This window comes from Haemaphysalis longicornis, unplaced genomic scaffold (assembly GCF_048455015.1).
Source record: "Haemaphysalis longicornis isolate Haplotype H1 unplaced genomic scaffold, Haemaphysalis longicornis Haplotype H1 scaffold_10, whole genome shotgun sequence".
Taxonomy (NCBI): Eukaryota; Metazoa; Arthropoda; class Arachnida; order Ixodida; family Ixodidae; genus Haemaphysalis; species Haemaphysalis longicornis.
In genome coordinates, this window is record NW_027526204.1 from 109643449 (window position 1) to 109670846 (window position 27398).

General features: G+C 48.2%; 1 protein-coding gene across 2 annotated transcripts in view; it reads left to right on the forward strand.

Annotated features, from left to right (window-relative positions):
* The first annotated feature begins 941 nt into the window (after positions 1-941).
* The window catches only part of LOC144159111 (galactose-3-O-sulfotransferase 2-like), an 80824-nt gene continuing 54367 nt past the window's right edge, over positions 942-27398 (forward strand). Inside the window, exon 1 of one of the 2 annotated variants that reach the window (XM_077690398.1) lies at positions 942-992. In XM_077690398.1, the coding sequence (XP_077546524.1) occupies positions 957-992 (36 nt within the window). In that variant the 5' untranslated portion in view covers positions 942-956. Of the gene's footprint in view, positions 993-17581; positions 18113-27398 lie in introns of those variants that run through there. The other variant, XM_077690400.1, reaches the window with a different exon arrangement.

Sequence of the window (27398 nt, forward strand, 5' to 3'; positions counted from 1 at the left end):
GTTATCGTTGTTCGTATCTTAAGTTCACAAACGCATAGAGATAAATCTTACAAGTCCCCTCTCCCTAGTTGCGTGCTAGCAGTCATCGAGATTATCGCTGACACTTATAACTTATATCGACCCATCTCGCTGTACCTTTCTGCCTTTCCAACCTATTCTTTTTTTCCTCGCTTCTACCAGAGGGTGCCACGCGGGGATGTTCGCCGATTGCGTGCATGGGGGCGCACGGCGGCCCGCAAGCACGCACCCTATACCTTTACTTTTCATACCTCGCGTGGGCTTTCTCTATGAGCCACTCCGAAACAACCGCCTTGAGCTGACAAACGAGCCGCGAAATTAACTTTTTCCCTCTTTTGTGCCTGTCTTTCTACCGGGCTCGTGTAAATAAACACACGGAGCCAGCGACGTAAGTGGCTCTTCACACGCGACCGATAGCAGCGTGTCGAGCGTATACTCTCAGCCCGAAAGTTCCGTAGTCTGGTCCACGTCACAGTATAGACTGTATGCGCCAGCAGCTGTGCCAGCTACTTTCGCATGCAAATTGGGCCGCGGCCGTTGTTTCGGTCCCTGTATCGCCTGAAGCCAACAGGTGGACAGGCGCTGCGTCGCGCTGACCGCGTGCAAGTGGACGGTGAAAGAGACGTACCCGTTTGTCACCGTCGCATGAACGATGCAGCAGAGGAATAGTAACTAGCGTTGCCGGCATGCATGCATCGCTCTGGCCGTGTCATTTTTCGAGAGGTGCGTAGTGTGGAATCGACGTGTATCACGGAGGTTTTTGGAGGCGTGTGCTGGCTGACTACTGAAGCTTTCTTGGCGTCGATAAACTGGATGCCATCGCCAGAATCAGGGAGCATGTGTCCTCGAGCAACGATGTGACAAACGAAGTGTTTTCGCCAGTTTTCAAGCTCCGAGTACTGAAGTCAGGACCTCCTCCTGCCGGCGAGTAGGGAACAATGACAGCTCGCCCACAGGCACTCGCTGAGAACAAGGTACGATTGCTGTTTCTGTATTCATTTTTTACAGCCCGTTAATATGTCGATGAGGCGGCAAAAAGTTTATCATGACTTTTTAGATCTTTTCAGATCCACTGACAACGGAAAAAATTGTAATGATGGCCGGCGATTTCGGACTCACCACACGATTACCCCGTGTTGGCCTGCGTTACAGCGCATGCCTCCCCCGGAATAAGTTATAACAAATTACCCTAGGCTATTATTATCATCGTACACCAGCATAAATTATCCAGTCAATGCTCTAATAGTTTTCCTCGCTAGTGACTCAGCTAACTACCCTCACCGCAGCTTAAGTCTACTTTCTTATGGCGAAAGCTTGCCACGCAGTATGAAGAGAAGCAAATATATAAATACACTCCAGATTTCAGAAAAAAGAATGCAGCAGCGTGTGCAGCCCGCATCGACGATATGAAATCTGCAGGAGGTGATGTACAAAAGCTTTTGCAGAGTAGGGCAGCTCCACACCAAGTGTTCTGCTGTAGACTGCTTGACAGGAGCGGTGCACAAAGGGCAAGTCGGTGTAAACTGGGCATGATAAAAATGAAGTGGTCACGTCCCTGTCACAGCCGGTGCGAGGTCCGGACAGCGCGGGGTTGTGAGTACTCATGTTGTGCGCCTAACATTCCTTTGCACTGACAAGGCATGCCCGTAGCGGAATATGTACCATCGGAAAAAAGAAAAAAAAACATAAAATGAGGAAAGGTGGATGATGATATGGAGGTGGGAAATGCGCTAATATCTACACACAAGGACACGCGCGAAGAGGTCGGTCATCGATCGAGATATTCCCATCCCCTTATCTTTATCTGTTTTTCGACTTTTTATGTCTTTCTTTGTTTCGAGAGCATACATTCCGCGACGGTGAAGTAAACTTGTCGTTAGTCAGCGCCCTGTCTTATCACTTCCTCTGTCCCGTTTAAGCGCTGTTGTTAAGACTCAGTACGTACCAACAAGCCCGCACTAACATGTTTTTTAGCTCTTCGTTATACACGCATGGGCCGGCATCTGCAGCCTGCATTCAGAAGTAACTACATGTTGCGTTGGCCCCATATCACGCGGAGTGGGCGAGGATAGTTGTCCAGCGAACTGAAAAAACTACGACAAGTGCGCTATATACAAGAATCCAGCGAAGCTCTCGAACAGCTGCTGATGAGCAACTGGGTGCACATCTTGTGTTTAAGACGGGAAAATAAGCGTGGTTGTATCTGTTGCCTATCACGCACAGCGAGGATTTCCCCTTGGGCGGATGGACACTAATCTGCCGTTACGTGAGTGCTCACAAACGGTTGTGGCTTTATGTTCAGACAAAGTAGAGCGTCATTTGCAACGGTATCCGATGTTCTGGCGTCGCAAACATCAGCGTGTACGAAGAGGAAGTGGTGGACTTTGCCCATGGGCTATGGTAACAGAATCGCTATCGAAAGACTGGAGTGGAAGTTGGGAAACAAAGTTTAAGGACAGTGGACGCACGTACCGGACAAAACAACCCCCCTCCCCCCTATTACAATCCCAGTGTGTCTTGTGGTTAGAGGTATGCGTCCACAAACGTGGCCTTCAAAGAGATTAGCATCGCTCGGTGTCAACGGCCTCACTCTCCTCCGTGGTCGCGGTGCATCCTAGAACGTATTTTTCTGCCCTTATCTTCTCTCAAGAGCTCCTGAAGAGATGCCGCACCGCCTTATCTGCAAAGAAAAAAAATCGTGGAGCGTAAGCGAAGAGCGAATGAGCCACGGTAACCTGGAGGAAGCTGTGATCGCACTTTTTTGAGTGCCGCAGTAAATATCTTTATCACCGTGACACGACGGCAACAGCTATGAAATTTCCTTTCCTGTCTATACACCTTGGCGTGCCCCTCTGGGCAAATGGAGTTTTTCGTATCACGACAAAGACCGCCACTTCAAACTAAATCATCCTACATCACACCACTTCAAGGCTAGCTAGTACGATCTAAACTACTGACTAAAAGTTAACCAAGTGCAAGGCGTTGAGCTCATGGGTCCGCGCCTGTAATAGCAAGTGAAAAACAACAGCCATACCATTCGCTTCACAGTGGAAGAGCGCAATCAGGACTGTTTCTTTTTCAACGAGCCTGTACGAGGTGGAAATATTTTCCCCGCGTTGTTGAAATCGTCAACGCTAATCGCCTTGAAAACTGGGGCAAACGGTTGCGATAACGGAACGTCCCAGCCCATGCAAGCTTCCCTGTGTAGTTCGGACAAAAGCGGCACAGATAAGGTAGAAACAAAAGCCTTCCGTGTCTGCTCCTCTCCAGTGTTCTTACCTTGAAACGGGATTGGCAGCCTCGGCCGCACTGCACTGAGGTTTCATGAGCTCGGCCAATGGGATAAAACGAAGGAGACTTATTGGTCTCACAGTGATGATCCCGTCGGAAGGCTTTCCTGTCTTAATGGCGATGGCCCTGCAGAAACGCCCGTGACTCGCGTGCTGAACTCGCCTGCCGCTCTGCTGTGATGGCGGTGCCTGATAAGGACCTCCTGTGAGGGGGATCAGAAAGCACAAACGGCGGTTTCGAGTGGGGTTGAAATGGCTCTCTGCGGAAAGCTTAATGATAGAAATCGGGATGGCCGCTCAGTTGCGAAGATGCTATCGGAATGCAACCCAGTGAACGGCGACTGTCCCTGAAGGAAATACTTGGTCCTTCGCGAAGAGCGGGAAGTTCGAGACTTTTTTTGAAGACAATGGCGCACCGCCTGATTACTGATGTACGTCTACGTCGTGCTGACTCGGCTCTATATACTACTACACAATACCAGAGCGATGAGAGTCAAGAGGGCGAAAGGGCGCTCTTGGTTCGCCAACTCTTCGCGACTGGCTTTGTTCGTATACGCTGCTGCTGCATTATTTATTACATTGTGTCTAACCTTCAGCTTTCCGGGACTAAAGCGTTTTCCTGGTAAGTGTCGCAAGGCAGCATTCGTTTCTGGATCACAATGCCAAAAAGGAATGCCGTTTGAGCAAAACTGAATTACGTCATGTAGTCCGAATATACACATTTCGTTTCATTTATTTCCACCTAAAAGGGCCGAAGGCATTACATAAGCTGGGCGGGGAAGGGGAGGGGGGGGGGGGGGGGGGGGGTATACAACTCAACAATACTGAAACAGCAGAAAAATAGAAAAATAAAAAAAACAGAACAAAGGTACAAATGAACATCGCACGGACAATGATGACAAAAAACAGGGCTCAAAAGCGTAAAATGGCATAGGTCTATTGCATTCAGTCAGATTGCGGCGTGTGATTTTCAAGTTTATACCCGATAGTTTGGCGGTTACAGCACGCGGGCAGGTTTTTCCGTAGTGTTATTCCCTTGGGAAGAAGAAGAGTTGTCACGCTGAAGTACAGCGGGTGATTGGAGCTAGACGGTGGCGGTGGTTTCTGCGGGATGAAGTTCTGTGTGGCGGTTGCAAGAGACGTGCCGTGATTGTGGGTGATAGAAAAAAAACCGCGGATGAGGCACAGCCGAAAAACGATAAGACTAGGTTCAAGTAACGGAGGGTTCAATGGTCCTTTTTGTGCGGGGACGCTGATTTCGTTAGACTACTGGGAGCAAATAAGACGGGCGGCGCGGTTTCGGATCCCTTTTAAATCAGAAGTAAGATATATTTGCGAGGGGTGCCAAATTGGACAAGCACATTCGTTGTTTCGGTGGCACAAAAGTTTTGTAAGCTAACATTTTAATGTCTGGCGAGGCTAAGTTCAGCTTTCGGCGCAAGTATACCCTAGTGTGCGTGAGGCTTCCGAGCAGATAGTTCGTATATACATGGGTTGATTATGACAGTGACGATGACATGCACTCCAGGTGTTTGTATGATGATGTCGGATGATCGTATCTGAATAAATGCTCTGGACGTGATGTGCCGTGTTCATTATGCGGATGAACATCGACATTGCTTTACATATTGTTATGTATCACACCAGGTTGCAATCAGTTGAAGTTCATGTTGCCAACGCTGTAGACTGGATTACGGATCGGGGAGTACAAACCACAATCATCAGCAAAAAGTATTAACCTGGTTGATATGTCAGTAGGCAAGTCATTTATGTAAATTATAAAAAAATAAGTGGGGAAAGGCAAGCACCTTGGGGGACGACCGACGTTACATCAGGCAGAGGTCAATTGTAGTTGTTTGTGCTTGTGTACTGCTTCCGGTTTTCTCAAAACTTTTTCTATCCAGGAAATTGTGTTGAGAGGGATTCCAAGGTTACAGAACTTAGCGAGCAACTTGCTGTATGTGAGGGACATGGTGGAATGCTTTCAAAAAATCTAAAATATGGCTTCGGTTTGAACGTTTTCGTCCATGAAGTGTAGTATATCGTGAGTTTCGCACGACAGTTGTTTTCGGAAGCCGTGGATATATATATATATATATTATAGTGCGAAAGACGAGCAAGTGGCGCGCAGCCACCATGCGAGCACTAACGAACAACTGATTTGCTACGCGGCCACAACAGTCAGCATTGTCCTTGTGATTGGCGTATGCCCGCTCAGGGGGACTGATCACCTGGTTTGTACAGACGACGACGAGGCAACAAGGTCAGCCACCGCAGCGGCATCGTCATCGGCATGAAGCTCGTGGAGTGCTCGAGACATTCTGCCGGCTGGGCCACCGATCCGTTTGCCACTTTTGGGTGCCCCTCCTTCCTCCCGCTGTCAAGGCAATAAACCCGCCTTACAATATATATATATATATATATATATATATATATATATATTATTTATTTATTTGAATACCCTAAAGGCCCCGAGAGGCATTACATAGGGGGGGATATTATCCATACAATATATATATATATATATATATATATATATATATATATATATATATATATATATATATATATATATATATATATATATATTGATTGATTGTAGGGTTTAACGCGCCGACGCAACGCAGGCGATGAGGCGCGCCGTAGTGGAGGGCTCCGGATTAATTTTGACCACCTGGGGATCTTTAACGTGCGCCGAAATCTCGTGCACACGGGCGTTTTTGCTTTTCGCCTCCATCCGAAAAGCGGCCTCCGCGGTCGGGAATCGAACCCGCAACATCATGCTCAGCAGCGCAACGCCTTAGCCACTGAGCCACCACGGCGGGTATATATATATATATATATATATATATATATATATATATATATATATATATATATATATATATAACACAGAAATAAGAATTAGCAGTCAAGAAAACCTCGGAAAGCAAAGGGGAGGATGTGGTAGGTCATTTAAACCGATTAAAGAATTTGGAAAGAAAGAAAGAAAGTGGAGCATTTTTTCTCCACTTTCTGTCTTTCCAAATTCTTTATCGGTTTCAATGACCTATCACATCCTCCCCTTTGCTTTTCGAGGTTTTCTTGACTGCTAACTCTTATTTCTGTGTTATTTTCAACGAGCCCCTCATTTCCTATTCTGATTCGCTATATATATATATATATATATATATATATATATATATATATACCCCCCCCCCCCGTGGTGGTCATCGCACCAGACCGGTATGCTGGAGGTCGTGGGTTCCGATCCCACCCGGCGGTCATTTTTTCACCACTTCTGACTCAAAAAATGCTTCATCCGTTTCTATGACCTACCGCATTCCCCCCTTTGCTTTCCGAGGGTTTCTTGACTTCCAACCCTTATTCTGTCTTAATTCACCGAGCCCTTCATTTCCCATTTCTTATTTTCTGATTCGCTTAATATACACACATATATATATATATATATATATATATATATATATATATATATATATATCTATATATATATATATATATATATATATATATATATATATATATATATATATATATATATATATATATATATATATATATGTATTTTTGTTTGTGTGCAAGCCGCGAAAAGCCACCAGTCGCGCTCGGTAAGAAAAATGGAGAAAAACATGCACACACGGCGAGGTCTGAACCCGCCACCTTGGGATTCAGGGTGACGGTGCCTTATCAGATGGCCTACTTGGGTGTTTGTATTCTCTGTCACTTTCTGGATTATTTACAGTAAGCTAACGGCATCCTACACTTGGGGGTGCGATCTCACCCTGGACGGGTCCTTTACATCATCCAGGCAGTAACACCGCCCACAATACTTCCCGAGAGCTAATCCACAGGGCACCACGAAGGATAAAGGCTGCTGCAAGCCCGCTGCTCACCTACCACAAGATCACTCAGCTTTACACGATCGGACGCAGGGTTTATCCCCCGGCCCACGAATTCTCAACGAAAGCCCAGGAGAGGTCACTTGGGTAGCTTCAAACAAATACGCTTCTTTGCCCAACAAAATTGCACTTGCAGTGTATCTCACCCAGTACTCCGCTCTGTGTCAGTTTGTAGCGAACCTGGCACGCTCTACCATATGGTTGGAGGGTGTCGAGAAAGTCCCAGTATAGGCACAATTCCTCGCCCTTCTCATGAACAGTGGGCGAGCGTGCTGTACAGTTCCAGTCCGGATGGCCAGCTTCGATTAGTGGAAAGGGCCGTCGCAGCTGGAACTAGGCATGGGGTCCTGAAATAACAAAGACGCCACTTCGTAATCGTTTTCACTGATAAAGAAGTTCTCTCTCTCTCCTTCTCAACTTTCGTCCTTAACCTTTCTCCAAACTTGTGACCAAACTACTTCTCTATGCTTTTCTTAGTGTGCCGAACTGCGGGCTTTCATTTCTGTATTCATTCAAGAAGCCCCCGTATAGAGAGATATACCTGAAGTTGGCTACACATTCTCTCTATTACCGTTGGCTTGGTAACGTACGCTACTCTTGCGGTGCACGCGATGTTCCTGCACGTATGACAACAGGCAATGCGGGACACCGCTTTTCCAGAGAAAAACAATGGGGATCGAAGTCGTTTAATTCTTCATAACCGCCAGCCCCCCGCATCGCGCACTGCCGTCAAAAAAGGAAATATCCATGCGTGAGCCAATCGGTAATCGAAAAAGACTGCAGCTGCCACAGACTGGCCGGAGCACGCTGTACAGCCCAGTGATGCTTAGTTCTGTTTTCGTCGTCCTCGTCGTTCTTAATGTTAATTTTTATTGTCGTCGTCACCGTTATTGTTTGTTTGTTTGTTTGTTTGTTTGTTTGTTTGTTTGTTTGTTTGTTTGCTTGCTTCTTTGCTTGCTGGCTTCTTTGTTTGTTTGTTTGTTTGTTTGTTTGTTTATTTGTTTGTTTTTGTTTTCGCAAAGGCTAGCGATGCGAAATTCCGTTTGTCATTCGCCGTAACGCATACGGCCCAGGCGTGACGACGCGTCACTCCCGCGGCTATGGCGCGCGCACAACAAGGTTTCGGCACTCGCATGCATTTCGCTGGGAATTAGGACTTCGCAATGGCGGCGGAAGCGTCGCATGTGTTTCCGTAGCACAGGAATCTGCTTTTGTGCAGGTTTCTCCCCCCCCCCCCCTCCATGCGTGTCTATCGTTTCTTTTGCATGATTCGTCATCATCAGTAACAGTAATGTAATGCTAAATGCTAATTGTCTGTACACTAAGGGACGTAATTCGTTTCCTCAACGATTATCTTTATAGCATTCAATTTCTCCTAAGCATACGAAAGGTTGCCAACCTACTTTCCCCCCATATCATCGAGAGCCCAAAGCGGGCTGTCGGCTCGCCCTCTGCCAGCTGCCGATCACAAAGCACTAACTTTTTTTTCCCTTCTTTTCTTTTTTTTTTTTCGTTCGCTAGCGGCAGCGCGTTAGCAGTAGAATTGATTTATTGAGGGGTTTAACGCGCCGATGCTACACTTGTGCTATGAGGGGCGCTGTAGGGGAGTGCTCTGGATTAAGTTTGACCACATGGAGATCTACAACGGCGTGCGCCGAAACCTCGACACGCGGGTGTTCTCGCTTTCGGCCTCCGTCAGAAAAGCGGCGGCCGCGGCCCGGAATCAGCAGCACAACGCCTTGGCCACAGTGCCACCGCGGCAGGTGCGGTCAGTAGAATCAGCTGCCTGGCCCCATTCAGTGACTTTCGGCTGGCGTAATTTATTGTTTACTTTTACTTATAATATGTTTGTCGTGTATCGACGGGGTTTGGGAGCTAAGGGATGTGAGATTACCGCACGGTATGTCCTGTCCTGGTAAGAGGAGCCAAGCTTTCTCTTAGAGAACCTGTATTGTCACAGCTAACGTGATAAGACTAAGTTAGGTAAACGTAGTTCGCATGAGTGGCCTGACTTTCCTGCTCTTTGAATATGTTAGCCCGGAGTTGAACTGGCGTTATCGCTGAACCCTGTCGCTTTTTACGCATGCAGTCTTGAACCTCGCACAAGTGCAAACACAACGCAAAGGCAGCCAGAGTGATGAAGCCTTTCACCGAGATGCAAATTTTGACACACCGTGGCCTCTCAGCCTGGTCTTTTTTACTCTTAATCTCAACTGAGTGCCGTGGTTTCGATCGATAAGGAGAACAAAAGGTTTTACAAATCTGGTGTCCGAGGAAAGTGCCCTTGAAGCAAGCATTTCGAAACCAAAATGAAATTAGAGGTTCGTCAGGAATTTGATTATTCCCGAACCGGGGTTTGGGTCTGTTATTATAACCGAGCTAAGAGCCGTTGCTGCAACGAAGTTCTACTGGATGCCGAGTCGGTGGATAAGGCCGATCAATCATCCGCGGTCGCTTGGCTCGACCTTTGGCGAAAAGTCAACAGGACGCTCTTCCTCTGCTCTCCGTGCGTTGTCGGGACACGGTTCGGGGCAACGTACTCACGCATACAGCGGCAGCGGAAATAGCGGGACCTCCTCGCCATGTCGATGATTCCCCCCGGGTACACACCTGAGTACAGACGGAAACATGCTGAACGTGCGTGCCGGGGAAATCCGGTCGTTCCGCGAGACGGAGCGACCGATCCAGTGACAACTCACTCCGCGTGGCCGCCGCATCCCCTCGTAGCGCGTACCTTGATGGATTAGGAACATCGAAGGCAGAGGGGAGGGAACGCGACGCACTCATTGACGGGTCTGCGTGAATGAATTGTGTCGTCAGTCACGCTGTCTTTCACCCACTCATTTGAGGGGAATCTGGTCGTACTTCTCGTTCAAAGTCGAATAAAAGAATAAGAGGGACGAATGTACGCTGAAGTATAACTTAATTGTAAAATAATTGCTTAATCTTTCGAGTGTGTTTTTTGCCGAATAACTGCTGAAGTCGCTAGGCTGTATACTGAGCCAGTTTAAAGTCGGATGGATGGATTGTAAGGTTTAACGCGCCGACGCAACGCAGGCGATGAGGCACGCCGTAGGGGAGGGCTCCGGATTAATTTTGACCACCTGGTGATCTTTAACGTGCGGCGAAACTCGTACACACGGGCGTTTTTGCTTTTTGCCTCCATCAGAAAAGCGGCCGCCGCGGCCGGGAATTAAACCCGCGACCTCGTGCTCAGCAGCGCGACACCTTAGCCACTGAACAAACGCGGTGGGTCGCCAGTTTAAAGTCAGCTTCACTTCTAGACACGTATGCATTACTGGGAAGAGCTTTTTTATGTGTTTTATCAGTTTTTTTATATCAAAGGAAGAAGACCCCAGGAACTGTTATTAAATATCTCCGTTGCATCCCTTGCACCCACAACGATTTGCACCGAGTTTCATTGAAGTTTTGCGCACAAGTAAAGACAAGTGCTTTGCTGGAAATACATTTTTCATCTGGGGCAATACCGGAGGTCTTGTGTAAAATATAACGTCTCTGAGGCCTTATATTAAATATTTCCGCAAAACCCAATGTATACCTACAGAAAGCTATACACTAAGCCCCTTGAAAGTGTGCTCCACTGCTGCGCACAAATGCATTGCTAGAAAGACACTGTAGAAGTCTGATATCAAGGTATTAAGGTCCTACAGCCCTTATTAACAGCATTTTCTTCTGCGGCGAAAGTGTGATACATCGAGTTTACAGACAGACTGACGGAGAGAGAGATACGTTTATTAGGAAAAGATTGGCCGCGTATCTGCTCCTCTCGTTGCAAATGTCGACGCAAGACAATAGTCGACTAACGCCCCTGGCAAGTAAATGCAACCCTTTTCTTTCCCGCTCACTTCTTATGCTGTTCCTCTCCCGTCTCGTTCCTTCCAGGATAACACGCTAAAGGTCTGCTCAACTCAATTTAAATTTACCGCGTTCCACTACTACAAGTGGGGTGCCTCGATGCCAGCGCTGCCGTACGGCGGTGACACGCGTGAATCGAGGCACCCGACCACAACGTTTATAGAACCATTGAGGTAAGCTAGTAAGAAACTCTATGTATAGAACCACGTTGCCCTACTCCACGAACGTTCCAAGCGGAACGCGGAATGTCTAGTCGAACCTTTCGTTGCTGTTGCCGTTTGATTTTTTCGAATTCCGTCAGGTAGCGCGGGCAACAGCAGGCGACGGTTTTCTACAGTTGATGTAGTATTTTATTTGCTATCGCAAAAAAAGCAAGCACTCGTAACTTTTTAATAAAGGAAAACTGCAAATATTACTCATGTATTGATTTTCTGCCTTGTATCTGAGTAACGTCTTGTTCTTGTTCAACAATGTTGACAAGTATGAACATTGAAACCGGACTTAGACGTTCAGATTCGACTGACAGTATATGAGACTATTGCGCAGCATTTGCTGAGTTTGGCCGGCTGGCTGAATGGAGTGACAGACAGACAGACAGACAGACAGACAGACAGACAGACAGACAGACAGACAGACAGACAGACAGACCAAAATTTTCCCGTTCAAGCAGCCCAAGAAAGACTATCGTCTTTAAAAAGGAGGAGTCGCGATTGCCCTATGGGTAGTTCTCTCCTTCCAGGGCTTCAGACTATTCTGGTCCTCTCCGGGCTCGAAGAATTAAGTCCTTCTGAATCCCAAAGTCGGAGCTGGCCAGAGCTGGCTCCCATAACGCGACCGTGTTTGTGGGCGTGTGTCCTGAAGGCTAGATGATAGGGTAGACCATAGGCCCATGTTGCACGAAATAAGTTTAAAGGGTTTTCGAATTCATAGCATGCGTCCATGTGGGTTTGAGGGAACATTTTGAATAGCCGGGATTTATTAGGGTAAGTGTTTGTCTGGATTTGCCTCAGTGTTTGAGCTTCAGCGCCAGGAAGGTTCTTGTCCGGGTTAGGGGAAATGGCTCGTTCACCTCGTTGGACGGTGAGGGATTCTCCAGAGCCGCTTGGAAAGGACTGCCCAAGGCTAGGACTGTTAGCCCCGCGGTTTGTAAGATGTCGCGCAGCCTGGTCAGCTCTCTCGTTTCCCTCCAGCTCCTCGTGTCCTGGAGTCCAGACAATGCGGTGGAACTGATTCGGTGTTTTTGGCTCCAGCTTTTTAAGACGTTGGTGAATTCTTCCATTTATGATATTCTGCATAGCCTTTCTGAAATCTGTGACTATTTGGAGGCTTTCGTTCTTGTGCTGCCCATACCTCATTGCCAGGAGGAGAGCACCACTTTCGTCTTCATCGGCCGTGGTGTGTGTTAGTGTGAGGCAATCTTTGATGGCTCCTTCGTGATCGAGTATAACGAGGGAGGCATTGTTCCTGTTGTAGAAAGCAGCGTCGGTGTTGATGACTTGTTTTGTTTTGTTTTCAAGTTGTTTCCGTAGGAAGACTACTCGTACTCTTCTCTCTTTGTGCAAGTACGGGTCCATGTTTCGAGAGGGGGGGGGGGGGGGCACTTTCAGTCTTGTTCGTACTTCTCTGCTCATGGCTAATATGGGCTACAGACTGATGTTCTTCGTCGTTAAATCCACAGGAAAATTCTTAAGCATTCAATAAAAGTTATTAAACTAGTAGACCGAACATTCGTGGCTGTGGTGGCTGGGACCCCCCCTCTCGTTCGCCCTCAGCCACATCCGCCGTGTAGCCGACGACCTACGAGTGCATGGCTGTACTAAGCGAGGAGGAATGGAGGAGCCATAAGATACCACAAGTGACGTCGCATGCCCAAACCTTCACGCAGGGCCGGGTTAACAGTGCTGAGGGCCCGGTTCAAGAACCAAAGGGGAGCCATTCCCCACCCTCCATCCTTGCCCTATCGTGATTCACGATTTTTAGAATTCCCTGCAAAAAACAAATGCCATACTCTCAGGATCTCCAGAGGGTTTATGAACATCCCCTGGGCGTCTACTTTCTCGCAGAGCACGTCGAGAGATTGTCGTCCGGATTGAACTATATATATACCAGGAGACGAAGAGACATAGATAGAATTAAGATTTGCCGGGATACTGGGCTCCTACTGAAAGAAGGGTAAACTGCGCGAAAAGTTAAGACGAAAAGAAGGAAGGAAAAGTTAAAAGGAAAATACGAAATACATACTACCCTTAAAATTGCAATTCAATTCTCGTATGTGTTTCTTCCATTCGCCTTATCTTTAGCGCAGTTTACACTTGCTTCAAACAACAATGTTAACCCTCAAACATCTGGAAGCGCATTCGTGAAAAGTGGCTTCCTCTATCTGCTTCCCTAATTCGGCAGCGCACGCTTTGGTTGCCTGCGCGTGAGCACTGGTGAAGTAGACAGGTAGGCCTTTTTCAGAAAATGTTCGCATATCCATACAGTAAATGCGCTACCAATCGTCTGGCTATTTTGTGATTTCATCCATCAAAAGAAATTTCAGCTCTCCTAAGGTCGCGTTTCCATATAAAGAGTGATATGTATATTGTATACGCCGACTGAGAGCAACAAATATTCTAAATGGCTCATTATTCAAATCTTTTCATCATACGGGAGGCTAAGCCTTTAAAGGAGCCATGAAGAGAAAATACAACTTCATTTAATTTGAAAGAACTAGGATTCAGTATCTCACTCAGCTCCATTACAGCCCCAAAATGTGTTTTTTAACGAAAAAAAAAGCAAGAGGTATTTAAAAACTTTCAAAATTTGCGTAACAGTGACGTAATATGAGCAAGAATGACGTTATATGGGCCAACAATAAAACATAGTTTTCAGTGCGTTAACTGCACGTTAGCATTCAAGTGATGCCGTCAAATGGAACTACAGGCCCCATTACAGACGTCCAGTTATGTGTCGTCGCGATAGGTCAATTAGGCGGCCGCCAATCGCACAAACAAGGTTCCGTGACGTCATAGAAAAGTTGCGGGAAATCGGATAGGGGGTCGCGACTGCTTCACACGTTTTCTTTAATATCTCCGATATTTGTTCGAAGATTGCGATTATATTGGTATCATTGTTATCGGGACTAAGCACTCTTTCTAATAAACCAAACTTGTATTTTGTCTTCATGGCTCCTTTAAGAAAATGTGGTGCCTGTAGAAAATGAGATCGATACCGAACTATTACAAAATGTTATAAATAACGCCATCGAATAAACAATCATACACATACTTCTTACGCACAGATCATTCACTTTTAAACCAGTAAGACATTTATATTTTTGCAGCCAATATCCACTTTTATAAGAGTAGGAAACACATTCATATTGCACACACCTTTCCTGCTGTTGAACTGCGGCATAAATTTACATTTTCACCAGACATTTCTACTTCAACACGGTGTCGAAAATACGCTATGCGTTCCGCAAAAATTCTACGTTTAAATGGGGCCTGTATACGTATTACGTGTTTTCCTATTTTATTCATATTTCAAGAAAAGAAAGAAAGGTATGTACGTTTCTACAACCGGTTTCGTTTCTTCTACTGGGACAGTTTGTTGACGAGATCTTGAACATTGACACTTCTACGAATCTCCGTCTCCACGCCGCGAAAAATCGCTTAGGCGGCTGTCAGTCATCGTTGATCCAAGCCTGTTCGTGTTCAAGTTCAGACTTCTGAATGACCGTTCGCCGTGCATTTTTTTACCATTATACACAAAACAAAAATAATCCTAACAGCAACATGAACATCTCGGAATGATCCCTCAAGCTTTTAACGAATTACAAGTTTCAGGATGTCTGCCCCAAACGTGTTCAACGCCTTCGTTGCTCGCAAATCAAATAAACTGTTCAAGCTCATCGGGAAATGTGCCGGCCAGATCAGAAGGATACTTTTCGCGAGGTCCATCACCTGTATGTGCCTCTCCGCTGAGGAAAAGCAGTTCCAATCTTTAATTAGAGTAAACTGCGGGAAGGCTTAGGTGTAAGCGCTCATGGCGAGCTGTGAGAGCGTGCAGGAGATTTTGAATCATGACGAAGACGGTTTCACAGCGGAACTTAGCTGAAGGGTGTTGTGGCTCTGGCGTGCTCGTGCCTTCGGGGCTGTCGTATCGGGTCGATTGTTTTCGGTACTTGCTTTGTAAGAAACAGTGACCGACGTTTCCTTCGCAAGCTTTTAGGTGCGGAGTACCTTAGGACCGCACAATGTCCGTCCGCGTCCGTGAGCATAGCATTTACAATCGCAAAAAATCACACAGGCACCGGCAGGATCCGAGCGTATGTCCGGTAGACCAGTGTCAGTCGTCCGACCCAGTGGGCTACGACCGTGAGTTAGTACCCCGGAGTAAAATGGCTTACTCCCTCGCCTGTAACGGTGCGGATTACCTTAGGACCTCCCAACGTCCGTTCGAGTCCATCCGTGCGCACACCACCATCATGCGAAAATCAAGCGAAATATGATTTGAGCCGTCAGTTGCAGTTTCATTTAAGGAATAATCAAGGTGCAATTCACGGCACAAATCGAATGGCGGTCGGGGCGCAAATCGGATGTCACTCGGGGCGCAACTTGGATGTCGTTTCGAGTCCCCGTACTCCGCACCCTCGCCATCGTCCACGGAGTGGAGATGCTGCCATTTTCAATTTCCATCGAACCTCGCTCTTAAGCCGGATACATAATCACATAACGATTTCATCAGACTTGCGGCAGCATTCAATGTCAGTGTCGGGCTCTTAAGTACCATGCTGGCGGCATTGAAGCGCTGCAAAACTCTATCACAGAACTCGGCCATCCGCGTGGTTTCCAATGCTATCATTGCCTTCAGCAAAGAAATTGCCTCGTGCTTCGTTTCCGCCAGTTCATAATAACCTTTAGATAATTGCATCAGGGCGGTTTTGACTTTTTTAGAACCCGCCACGAGAGCCCTCGTTCCATCCGCTAGCGCTGACCACCGCGTATCTGAGACTGGATTACAGCGGACGCGTCTTGTTTCAAGTGAGCCTGGAGTACATACCAGCGATAAGTAAACGCAGCAAAGAAAACGCATAGAGGCTGTACAAGCCCAAAGAAACTAACGGCTTGCCCACGAGACTCTACAGCGCGCTTCAGACTGACGAACTGTGAGCTGACTTCAGGGTTATGCACATTATGCAACCGAAAGCCTTTTCGAAGTATTCCCTATTCAAATAGATAAGCTGTGTTTCAACCAGGGTGAATGAGAAGGAGGCTTAAACGTTTTCGAACCAAACCACGAAGCCTGCAATTTTGCCCGTCCTCGGGAGGCCCCTCTAAGCCTGGGGGGCCAGGTTCATTTGAACCCTTTTAAGTTAACAATGGATAATCCGCCTGTGCTGTTACGCCTATTGCCAAAGCACAGAAGCAGGGTTAGATTTACTCCAGAGTGTTGCACTAGCCGCAACGTCTCACGTTGGCAGCTCACAACTGCCTAACAGTCTCCCTACATTCTTAGAACTCCGGTTATAAACGAAAAATGTCGGAATCTAACGGCCAGCAGATATCGAGCACGTTCTCTGGCGGCTTCGTCATTCCGTGGCGCCGTGCGGCGCGTCTCGAAGTTTAATCTCTCTGCTGAGGGTTGCGAGAACCCTATCAAGACCGTGTGTTGCATACGCAATGGCGAGCGTTGAGTCACACCGCACACCGCGCTCCGCATTAACTGAAAACACGGAAAACCAAACACCGTTGCCGGGACTTTGCAATACCACCAGAAACACCACAGGAAGTAGCAATTCAAACAAGCGCTGTTGACCATGTGACGCTATCTGAACGTTCGCAAGCATGGAGGAAAGTATTCTTTCCTCCTTGTTCGCAAGGCAAGGTCGCCGGCGAGGCAGAAATAATTGGGAGAGTCCTTCTGGACCGGTAATATTTCAATGCCGAACAGAGAGAGAGAGAGAGAGAGAGAGAGAGAGAGAGAGAGAGAGAGAGAGAGATAAAGAGAGAGAGAGATAAAGAGAGAGAGAGAGAGATAGAGAGTGTGTAAAATAGCATGACGCCCGGCGAGTGGGAGGAAGCAATGTAGCTGAGAAAATGTAACACAGAACCGATCCGACAGAAAGAGAGTACGTAGCAGACCAGGGGCGGTGTTGGTGTTTCGCAAAAAACTGTAACCGGAGCATCGTTGTTGCACACGCCCACGCTACTCCGCTCGTCTGGACCGCTCTCGCGTAGACTGGACAGAAAACGGAGACGCGAATAGGGAGAGAGCGAGAGAGAGAGAGAGAGATAAAGAGCTATGAGAAGGATGAGGGTAGCGACTGATTAACGGACGGACTGTTGATCGGCTGCTGGCGCTGTCAAGCCGGAGGGCCTTTTCCCGTCCCCTTTCCCGTCTGCTGTCGAGCGCAACCAACGCGAAGCTTCAAAGAGGAACAGCGCCGCAGGGGGGGAAAGATGACGTCACGGGGAGAGGGCGACTCTGCCGGCGTTTGGCGCGCGAGCGACAAACACACGCCGTGCACCACTCGTGACGGCGCTCCCGAGTCGACCGGTGGTAGCGTGTGATATATACACCACGCTGTCGAACTTGCTCCGCAGGGTGGCTCCCGTTCTCGGACCAAGCCGGAGCCCTTGCCCGAAATTCCGATCCTGGATTGTTCTCGAATCTTTTCGAGGTTGAAGTTAACACCCACGGGCTGAGTTCCGTTTTCTAGTCTCAGTGTTACTGCTTCTCGAAACGTCGCCTTCCTCTGAAGTGCCTTGCGTTCTGCGACCGTCAGGAATCGCTGCTGTCCGCAGTACGGATAGACGCTGCTGGTGTGACCAGCGAAGACCTGGTGGAAGTTGAGGTCGTGTCCCTTCGCCGCACGACGCGGCGCTCGCCGAAGCCTCGTCCTCCGTTCAAGTGGCTCGCCGATTTCGGAGGGCGCGTCTATCAACGAGAACGGACGGCCTGCGATGAATCGCTCGGAGGAAGTGGCATTGAAGCGGAAGACGGCGCCGTGCGTCTCTTTCTAGGGCGTCAGCTCCCAATGCTGTGAGTTCCCGTTACTTTTGCTTGTCGTGAAGTGGGTTAAAAAGGGCGGGTGAGAGGATAGCTCCTTGTGGAGCACCACACGTGATGAGAAAATTGATCGAAGACGCAGGGAAACGGGGATATACGGAGATACAGAAATGCAGGGAAACGAGGGCAAGAAACTTGTCATACGACAGCTTGACGCGGTCCCAGTACCCATGGCATACATACAAAGGCAGATAATTTATGTGCACATGAAGTTTCTCTCCAAAGTAACACAAAGCCATGTGAATAATGTACACATGGAAGACAACGCATATAAAAACACGCAAATGTTTTCCTCCTGAGTAATGAAAAATCACGTAAGAGATTTTTACACGGAAAACAACTTCGTTATAAGCCTCGTTATAAGCGAAACTTCGTTAAAAGTGATACTTTGTCATAGACGGGGTTGATCTGATCTCTGGGGACTGCAATGAGGATGATGAAGCAATGCGAATAACGCGAGATTTGTAATAAAGCGACTTTCCTGTTCTGTATAGGGTATACGCCCTCTCTTGTGATGTGGTAGTGCGCATTAATTGAACCCCCTGTAACCTGAATGCAACTGCCTTGAGGTCTTCCATATAGGATGTGGCGAAATTAAATAAGGTGTTCTTTATAAAGTCCATTCTTGTATAAATGTCGAGGTTCAACTACAATGTTCAACACTAACACTAAGTTCAACACCAACTTAAGGCACATAATCATGTGGACATAGGCCAAGACCAGAACATAGGACATAGGCAGATTTGGAGCGTCGCGTGAAGGACAATTCGGAGCACACCGTGTTAAGTATAGCGGCTTCCTTGGCTGCTAACTCGGATGGTTCATCTACCATTGGGTATAAGACAGCTTTATGCAAGAAGAATGAAGCGGTATTTTTTTTTTACTTTTGTACTTGGCTCCAGCTCACGTGATCGTTCGTTACAAACGGAGGCCGGCAGCGTGCGGCAATTTCAATCATCTTCATCAAAGAACTCCCTCCTCAAACGTTAAACCTTTGAGGAGGAGGACTGCCGTAGGCTTACCAGCGCCCTTCAATTAGGCTTAGCAGTTCTGCATCAATGATGCCACAAAACCGAGGCCCTCGGGACGAGATTATCTTATCCCTTTTGGAAATGGGTAGCTCGTTGAATGAACACGAAAAGCGCTGAGCTTGGCTTGCTAAATGAGAAATAGGGAAACAGACGGGCAAAGAAAAACACGCACACGGCGCGCTCACAGGAGCATGATTACGGTCCAATTAAACCACAGTCACGCATAAACAAAACATTAGGACTCTTGTAGCCCGTTTTGTATATAGCGCTTTGGGGGCCAATACCTATATCAGTACATCGAGGTCTTCCTCGAACACCGTGAAGCCATCCTCAAAATTGGTGAGATGGAGTGGTAAGCGCTTACACCTCGAAAAATATACATGAGCAATAAGTGCGATCACGCAAGCCCTTTTATATATTTTCAGCTTCTCACGCATTTTCACGCGTTACCTTTTCATATACATTTATTCAATACAAATAGCGTATATATGTGGCGTTCTTTCCAAAAATCAGTTTGTTAGTTGCGCTGTTATCTTCTGTGGTAGTATTTTTGCTGTCCTCTGTTTTTCAGAATTTAAGCGCTTTCCACTTCAGCTGTGTAGCACAAACTAGCCCCCACTGATGCTCAAACTATATAGGGACTTCGCCGATCCCTTGCCAGCAGGAGGCTGAGGCACTCCGCAGGGGGCTGTAGTGTGCCCCATCCCCCTTTTTTTAAACATTGCTTTCGTAGGCCTCCCTGCACTTCCTAATTAGCAGCGCCCAGGGCATCAACCACAGTTCCCCGGGAGCGACGGAAAAGTGGATGGAGGAAGCAGTTAACGTATAAATAGTAAATAACGGAAAGTCATGGACACTCAGCTGCGCCCCCCCCCCCTCCCCTCAGGCAAAAAAGCAACCATCAGGAATACCAATAATCAATATTCGCATGGTGAAGCCCACTATCATCCCTGCCCAAGACGGCAATACACCAGGTGTGACCTCCCAGGATATCAAAACAAACACCACGACAATCGACAAGGTCAAGACCATGACTTAGTAAGTCACGCACATGGTCAAACGCGTTGCGAAAAAGGCCAGAGGCACGGGCGATTACGACACGTTCCAACCTGTACGGGCTGTCGTCATCTTTCAGATCGCACGCTCATTACCTTAGTAGTACGCTCATACCTTCACCGGCTGCGGCGGAACAAGTTAAACGCCGTCATGAGGACACCGGCTGCAAACAAGGCCTCCAATCGGTGTCTCAACGGACATGTTACTACGTCTCGGTCTAAACACCACCGCTGATGAACTTATCCGGTGTAACATCTCCCGCCAGAGGGCAGAGTTAAGCACCAGAGGAACCGGCCGATCCACCTTCACAAAATGACAGATCCATCATTGACTAGGACTGTCAGTTCCGCTCCAACATCTACAACCACCATGCACGGACATCCCCCGTGACTTTCTCCCGCTAAACATGTATCTAATTGCCGTTAGGCGATAAGCCAGTGGCCTTGAAATCCCTTTCGTCTCTGCCCGGAGCGTTTTTCAGGCGAAAAGAATCAAGAAAATAAGAAAAGACGAATAAATACCGGCATGCTCAGTGAAAGCAATGCTTTGAAATGCGAGTGTGCTATTTAGAACCGCCGATCTTGCACGACCGTTTGTCATGCGTGGCACAGGCTTCATCCCTATGCGCGGCCTATCCAGTCGAACCTGTATATGCCGACTTCGAAATCGATGAGCAAACGTTCGATATAATAACATGACTGATAGCTCGGTGTACAATGCATACATAAATTTTCTCGGCTGTATAGATGTGAACAATGCATCTAAATGCCTGAGCTCGACGTAAACGGATAGTGTAATGTATAATTGGAGAACGAATTAATTTGTTTCATACAATTTTAAAAGCGTTTGGGCAGAAGACAAGATGGAGTGATAGAGAGAAGCATGTAGGCGACTGTAAATGCCGGCAAACCTCTCTGCTTTTCCAATAAAGAGCCTGATGATGATGATGATGATGATGATTGCTATTGGTTTCCCCTTTGAAGCGGGGTGATGACATGTCATCTTACCAAAAAGGACTAATATAACCATGTTTTACACTCTTGGTTTAATACTAGCGCTGCTTAGGGCAGGCACTAAAGCTTATTAGGCCCGAAATACTTTTTTTTTCCTTGTTACAGGTGGTAACGGTCATAGGCAATATTCCCCTTTCTGCTTTTCGTTCACCAGCATTCTAATCTTCTTTTCGTCCCCTCGACAGCCTTGAAGTTAACTTCCTCTGTGATACCCTTAAATCCTAGGGCTTCTGGAAGCCCAATATTCCCTTCATGTAGATTTGGATGGATACCCTCACATTCTAACACTATGTGCCGCATAGTTTCTGTTTCTTTTCCGCAGACCACACATACCCCATCATTTTGTGAATACTTCCCCACAAAACTCTTAGTTCGCAGGCAACCTGCTCTAGCCTCAAAAAGCAAAGCACTGCCCTGCCATAGCCATACCTCTCTCTCTCTCTCTCTCTCTCTCTTCAAGAACATGTACTGATCCGATCAAAAGTAAACGGAGCATTGGAGTGATGACCGAAATAAGGCCCCTAGACTATCTCAGGTGTTTTAGCCGAAATCCACAGCTGCCCCGCCCAGGAGCGTTGGCGGGAACCAACGGCCAGCGTATGGGGGATACGTTCCTTCTGACCCGCCATCCTATATCAGATATTCGTCGCTCCGCTGGCGAGTCAGATTGGGCGTAATAGTTCTCAGGGGGCAGCGCTATGGGCTATACAAGCTGGTTGCATTTCAGCTCGCAGCCATTAGCGCTACCAAATACGTTGCTTCTGAGTTCGAGGAAACCCGCGAAAACGTTCTTTTTGGTTCTATAACGTGCAATCATCCACCCCCATGTTGACGGGTGGAACAATACATTATTTCGTGGTTATCCGGTTCCCAGCAGCGTGCCTTTGCGGTATACAAGACATTATAAAGTGTCGAGAGAGAGAGAGAGAGAGAGAGAGAGAGAGAGAGAGAGAGAGAATCCACTGTATTGGAACTCTGGTTTTAGGGTGGGGGAGTGGCGGTAAATTCGCCTGAAGAGTGTAGCACACTCGGAGGGTGAATCTCTATCAAATTCGAAAAAGAATTGAGCGCGAACAAATGGACAGAAGACACAGAAAAACCAGACGGGACTAGCGCTTGTTTGCGCTCAATTCTTCTGCGAATCATGAACCAACTATAGCCTAACACAAGTTCCACTAAGTTATACTCGACAAAATTATCGTTATTTCGAGAAAGAACCCCATTTTCATTTTTCTTGCCTTCTTTATTTCAGTATAAAGGGCTTGCGATTAAAAAATTGCTTTATTTGAACCATAACCTCTATGACCTACGAAGCCCCTTATACTAGTGGATATGCGAGCAGACGTAAACCACACACCGCGCGCCCTTTATTGCGGAGCAGATTCCAATGGCATGGGCATTATGTAGTACTCCTTCGTCGGAGCTGTCCCGAACTAACGACAGCCGCACCTTGTGAGCGAACAAGGTAGCACCAACTAAAATAACACGCTTTTTTTCCGAAATAAGGATAATTTATCTACAGATTCATCCTTTGAACGTGCTTCCTGTACTCTCCGGGACAATTCTGTTATCGGTTTATGATGTCTTGCATAGCAAAGGCATGCCGTTGGTAACTGGATAGATCGGCAATACTATCCCGCCCGCTAACGTGCATGATTGCACTTCGAAATACAAAGAAGACACGTTTTCGCGGGCCCGCAGCTTCGACGAACTCAAGAGCGGCTGATTTGGTTACCCCTGATGGCTGCGATCGGAGGTGCAATCAGCGCCATTGCATAGGATAGCGCTGCCCGTTCGAGAACTGTTACGCCCAGTCTGACCACGTGCATTTTTTTTTTCTCGGGAGCCAGGAATGTACATATCACGTATAGGTGCCAATCGCCGTGAAGTGAAGCTTTACGTTTGTGCTTGTACACTAGCTGACATCATCACCTGCATGTTTTTACGGGTTAAGATTTCTTTCCGTCGAAAACGTCGCGCGGAAGGGTCGTCCACCTCGACCGGCACGTTTACATTCGCGGCTTCGACAGCGGAGACGCTCCTGCTGGCCTGCATGATGTTTGGACTCCTCCAGATCCAAGAGTAGCGAACATTAAACACGCCGGAAATATATAAACGACTTCCCCGCCGCCAGTCGCTTCCTGGCCCGCAGCCACGGTACGCGGAAGCCGGCGTTATCTGGTACCGTTAGACAAAACCCCGCGATGCGTCATACCAAAAAGCAGCAGCAATGGCCGCTCCCTGCAAAACCTGGAAGAAAGTCAAAGAAAGCTTCGCTTTAAACAACACACAAAAGTATGTCGAGGCTGTTGGATTATTTGCGATTGCATATCAAACAGTCTCCACGACGAATCGCGGCGAGCGTCGACGTTCCCTGTGAATGATGCGGCGCACGCATGGCGTCCGCTGTCCAAGGTTACGCATACGGGCACGCGGTTGTCTTCAAAAAACACCGGAGGTCTTTCAAGGCTCTGCGCACCGAAGCGCGTAAGAATCGCTAAGAACTTTCCAGGAGCCGTACTCGTGCGCGACGACTCGGCGATGCGAACGTCGTAATCTGCGCGCCGTGCACTGGGAGCCTTCAGGGTCGCACCCTGGGACAAACGCTGTTTCCCCCGCCGCCGCTGTAACCTATAATATGCAGAACCGCAGACAGTGTAGATGCGCTGCAGTGCGTGCCTGATTCAGGCCGTCGCGACTTTCCCTACGGGTGGAGTCAACTTGAGGCGGATAAGTGAGAATAACGGGCTCACTTAACGTTTCAGGGCCAGCGGCTGCAGTCGGTGCCGATACGGTGTCAGAAGAGTTGCGGTTCCGTGGCATAGGGTGCTACAGATGTCGCAAAGAGACCTTGACGTTAGGCTGCACTTGGTGTCACAAGGTATAAAAATGGGCGTCAAAGAAAAAAAAGCGGCAGCAGTCCCGTTTCTCACCGCATTAAGACAACGATGAGGCCTGGATAAGTGCGTTTTAGTGTACTCCCTTTCGTGGCTGATGCACGCCCAACTAAGCATTTCCATCTACTGCTCGAGGGTTGTTACGAAGTCCTCCTTTTCGGGTATACATCGGCCGCTGTGTTGAGCTGTGCCTTATTTATTAGCTGGCCCGACATTTCTTGCGCTTAACATGATCCCCAAGCTTTTGCAAGAGCCACAAGTAGAACGAGGTTGCCGTAAGGCTAGAAGTCTTAGGACGGTACATCCTATAAAAAAAATAGTTCTTGCATGACATGGTATGAATTGGTAAGCGCATTGTTGTGGTGAAGCCAACTCGGTAGGAAGAGTTTACCTGATTTAAACTTGATTAGTTAACGTTGTGGACCCATGGTGATGGGTGGTCTCATTGGTCTAGAAGTCGCTGGGCGGTCGGCTCTTTGTTTTTTTCTACGATATGCACAACTGTGGTATACGAGGAACAGCGGCGAATGGTACTTCTTATGTTAAGGCGAAAGATTGAGTGTGTCGTCAAACGCGAAAAGTTACCGTAGTCGTAGTCGTCGGCGGCATCAATGCGTATAGTACCGATATGGCCGCCGCTGGGATGTGAAAACGAGTTGGGTTAATGTTGGATTTGAACACTGGTCGCCAGAGCAGCGGCCAAGTTCTCTAATCACAGCGCATTTTGTTGCATGGCCTGAAGTATCGTACTCGCGGTGCCCCAAGTAACATTGGGCTATTAAAACGTTTATCTAACCCTTGCTTCCCCTTGCTCTGATTTTGCAACAACGTCGACAGCCTTGACTTTTACTGTCTGGACATTTGCCTTCGTAGCTGAGTCACAGCACCATCTAAGATAGAGAAACATTATTAGTCATTAGGCTTATCAGTATCCTCACGCCCGCCCTCGACAACTGAGGAACAAAATTATTTCTGCTCGTGCATTGCACGTCGAAGGATGAGTTCCGGTTTGCGCTTCTTATAGGGTTGGCGCTGCTTTGCGCGTCATGAAGACACCGGCTCAATCCTGGTTGACTGTTTCGCTTGATTTGATTAATTGTGGGGTTTAAAGAAGTAGTGAGACGAAATTTCAAAGCTAAGATAACTATGTAAAATGCTTCCTTTTTATAAGGAGACGCCTACCAGCAAGTTTAAACAGTAAGCGTTTAGTATAACATATTTTAAATCAATTTTAATCTTTGCCCGCACGAGAAAGTCCAGAGTGGGCCGACATGACATCATCTGCTCCTTGCCCCAAACTTCGGGCGTCGGGGCTCCCGTGACGTAGCCGACGCACTGGCTGCGATTGGCGCGCCCTGCTACGCCATGTGTACACGTCATGGTTTTGGGACTGACGTTATGCTGCACGGGCGCGTGGGGATGGTGAAGACCTCGGCCGCTCTGGGCGAGCTCGCGCGCGCGCGCGTCCAGGCCGGCAGCGGTGCGGCAAGGATGGGGACGTCACGGGCGACCTCCTGTCAGGGCGGCCGCTCGGCGTTCGTTTTGTCGAAACCGAAACTGACACGAATAAACGACGCCGTAAATGATTGTTTATCGACCGTCTAATGTGCCATTCTGGGATTAGGGGGTTAATAGGCACCCATAGCAGCGAAAACAACGTAACATGTATATTTCGTGTCAGTACTCCTTTAACGCGCTTACACTTCACTGCACAATATCATCCCTGAAGCATTGATTGATTTGATGATGAGGTTTAACGCGCCGAAGCTACGCCCGGGCAGTGAGGCGCGCCGTAGTCGTGGGCTCCGGATTAATTTTGACCACCTGGGCATCTTTAAACGTGCGCCGAAATATCGAACCCGCGGGCGTTTTTCGCTTTTCGCCTCCTCCAGAAAAGCAGCCACCGAGGCCGGGATGGAACCCGCGTCCTTGTACTCAGCAGCAAAATCACTGTTGCACTCGTGCAGCGTAAAAGGTACACACAGCGACAACGAAAGGCCTTCTCTTCCAGTCGGTGTTTCTCGATGACGGGCTGATGCGTCACACACTCGCGGTTGCACTGCAAGATATCCGGCGGTACTTTTCCGCGGGAGAAGCCGTTTTTCGAGGATCTCTCCTCGCTTAACGTCTTCCGTAGCGGGAACGGCAGACATGCGGCCCGCCATCTCGGAATTCCTTCCGCTCGAAACGCCGGATGCCGTGACGGGGCAAGCGTGGGCGAGGACGTCGCTTGGGTGTCACCACCGAATAAAAAGAGCTCCGGCGACTGCTCGTCCAACACCACCTAGGTGGTGTTGGCTCGTCCGTTACTGTATACCAATCGGTCTCCCATCGCCGGCCCGCGCGTACTTCCTTACCTTCGTTGACCTTAGGTTCACTCGCTCCAGTCACCGCGCCCTGCTCCTTCTCGTACGTGGACGTGGGCTCGTCTTTCAGACTCGGGGGTGACATTGTGAGGAGGACGCCAAGCAGACGGAATTCCGCCCGTTCAAGGTTCCTGACGCTCGCTTCGCGAGAACATATCGTAGCAGGTGCGGAGTGTGTCTGCATTGCACTTCAATTGAGGGTTTCGGTGCAATGCGGCCGAATGCAGTCTGAACTGCAGCCAGTGCACAAACTGATGGGTGATCATCCCGATGGAGTCAGCAGCGATTGCAGTGCGGTTCCGGATGTGTTCAACAGAATCTTCATTAATTCGCCCCTCTCCTCCCTCCACCCTCCTCGCCTCATTGTCTTCCTGTTCCATTTTTATATTGTATTGGGGATGAAAGCGCCGAAACTGCACGTGGGCTGTGAGGCGCGCCGTAGTTGAGGGCTCCGGATTAATTTTGACCACCTGGGGATCTCTAACGTGCGCCGATATCTCGAACACGCGGGCGTTTCTCGCTTTTCGCCTCCTCCAGAAAAGCAGCCACCGCGGCCGGGATCGAAGCCGCGTCCTTGGTCCCAGCAGCGCGACGCCTTAACCACTGAGACACCGTTTCTTGTCAGCGAGGCTGCAAGACACCAACAACGGACAATGACGCGGGGTTTTCGGCGAAAGGACTCCACCAATGCTGTAGCGCAGTATAGAACAATGAAGTCCCGCCCGTTCGCTGGACTTTTTGGCTTGAATTCCAAAGCTACCCGCCGCGGTGGCTCAGTGGCTAAGGCGTTGCGCTGCTGAGCACGAGGTCGTGGGTTCGATTCCCGGCCGCGGCAGCTGCTTTTCTGATGGAGGCGAAAAGCAAAAACGCCCGTGTGTACGAGATTTCGGCGCACG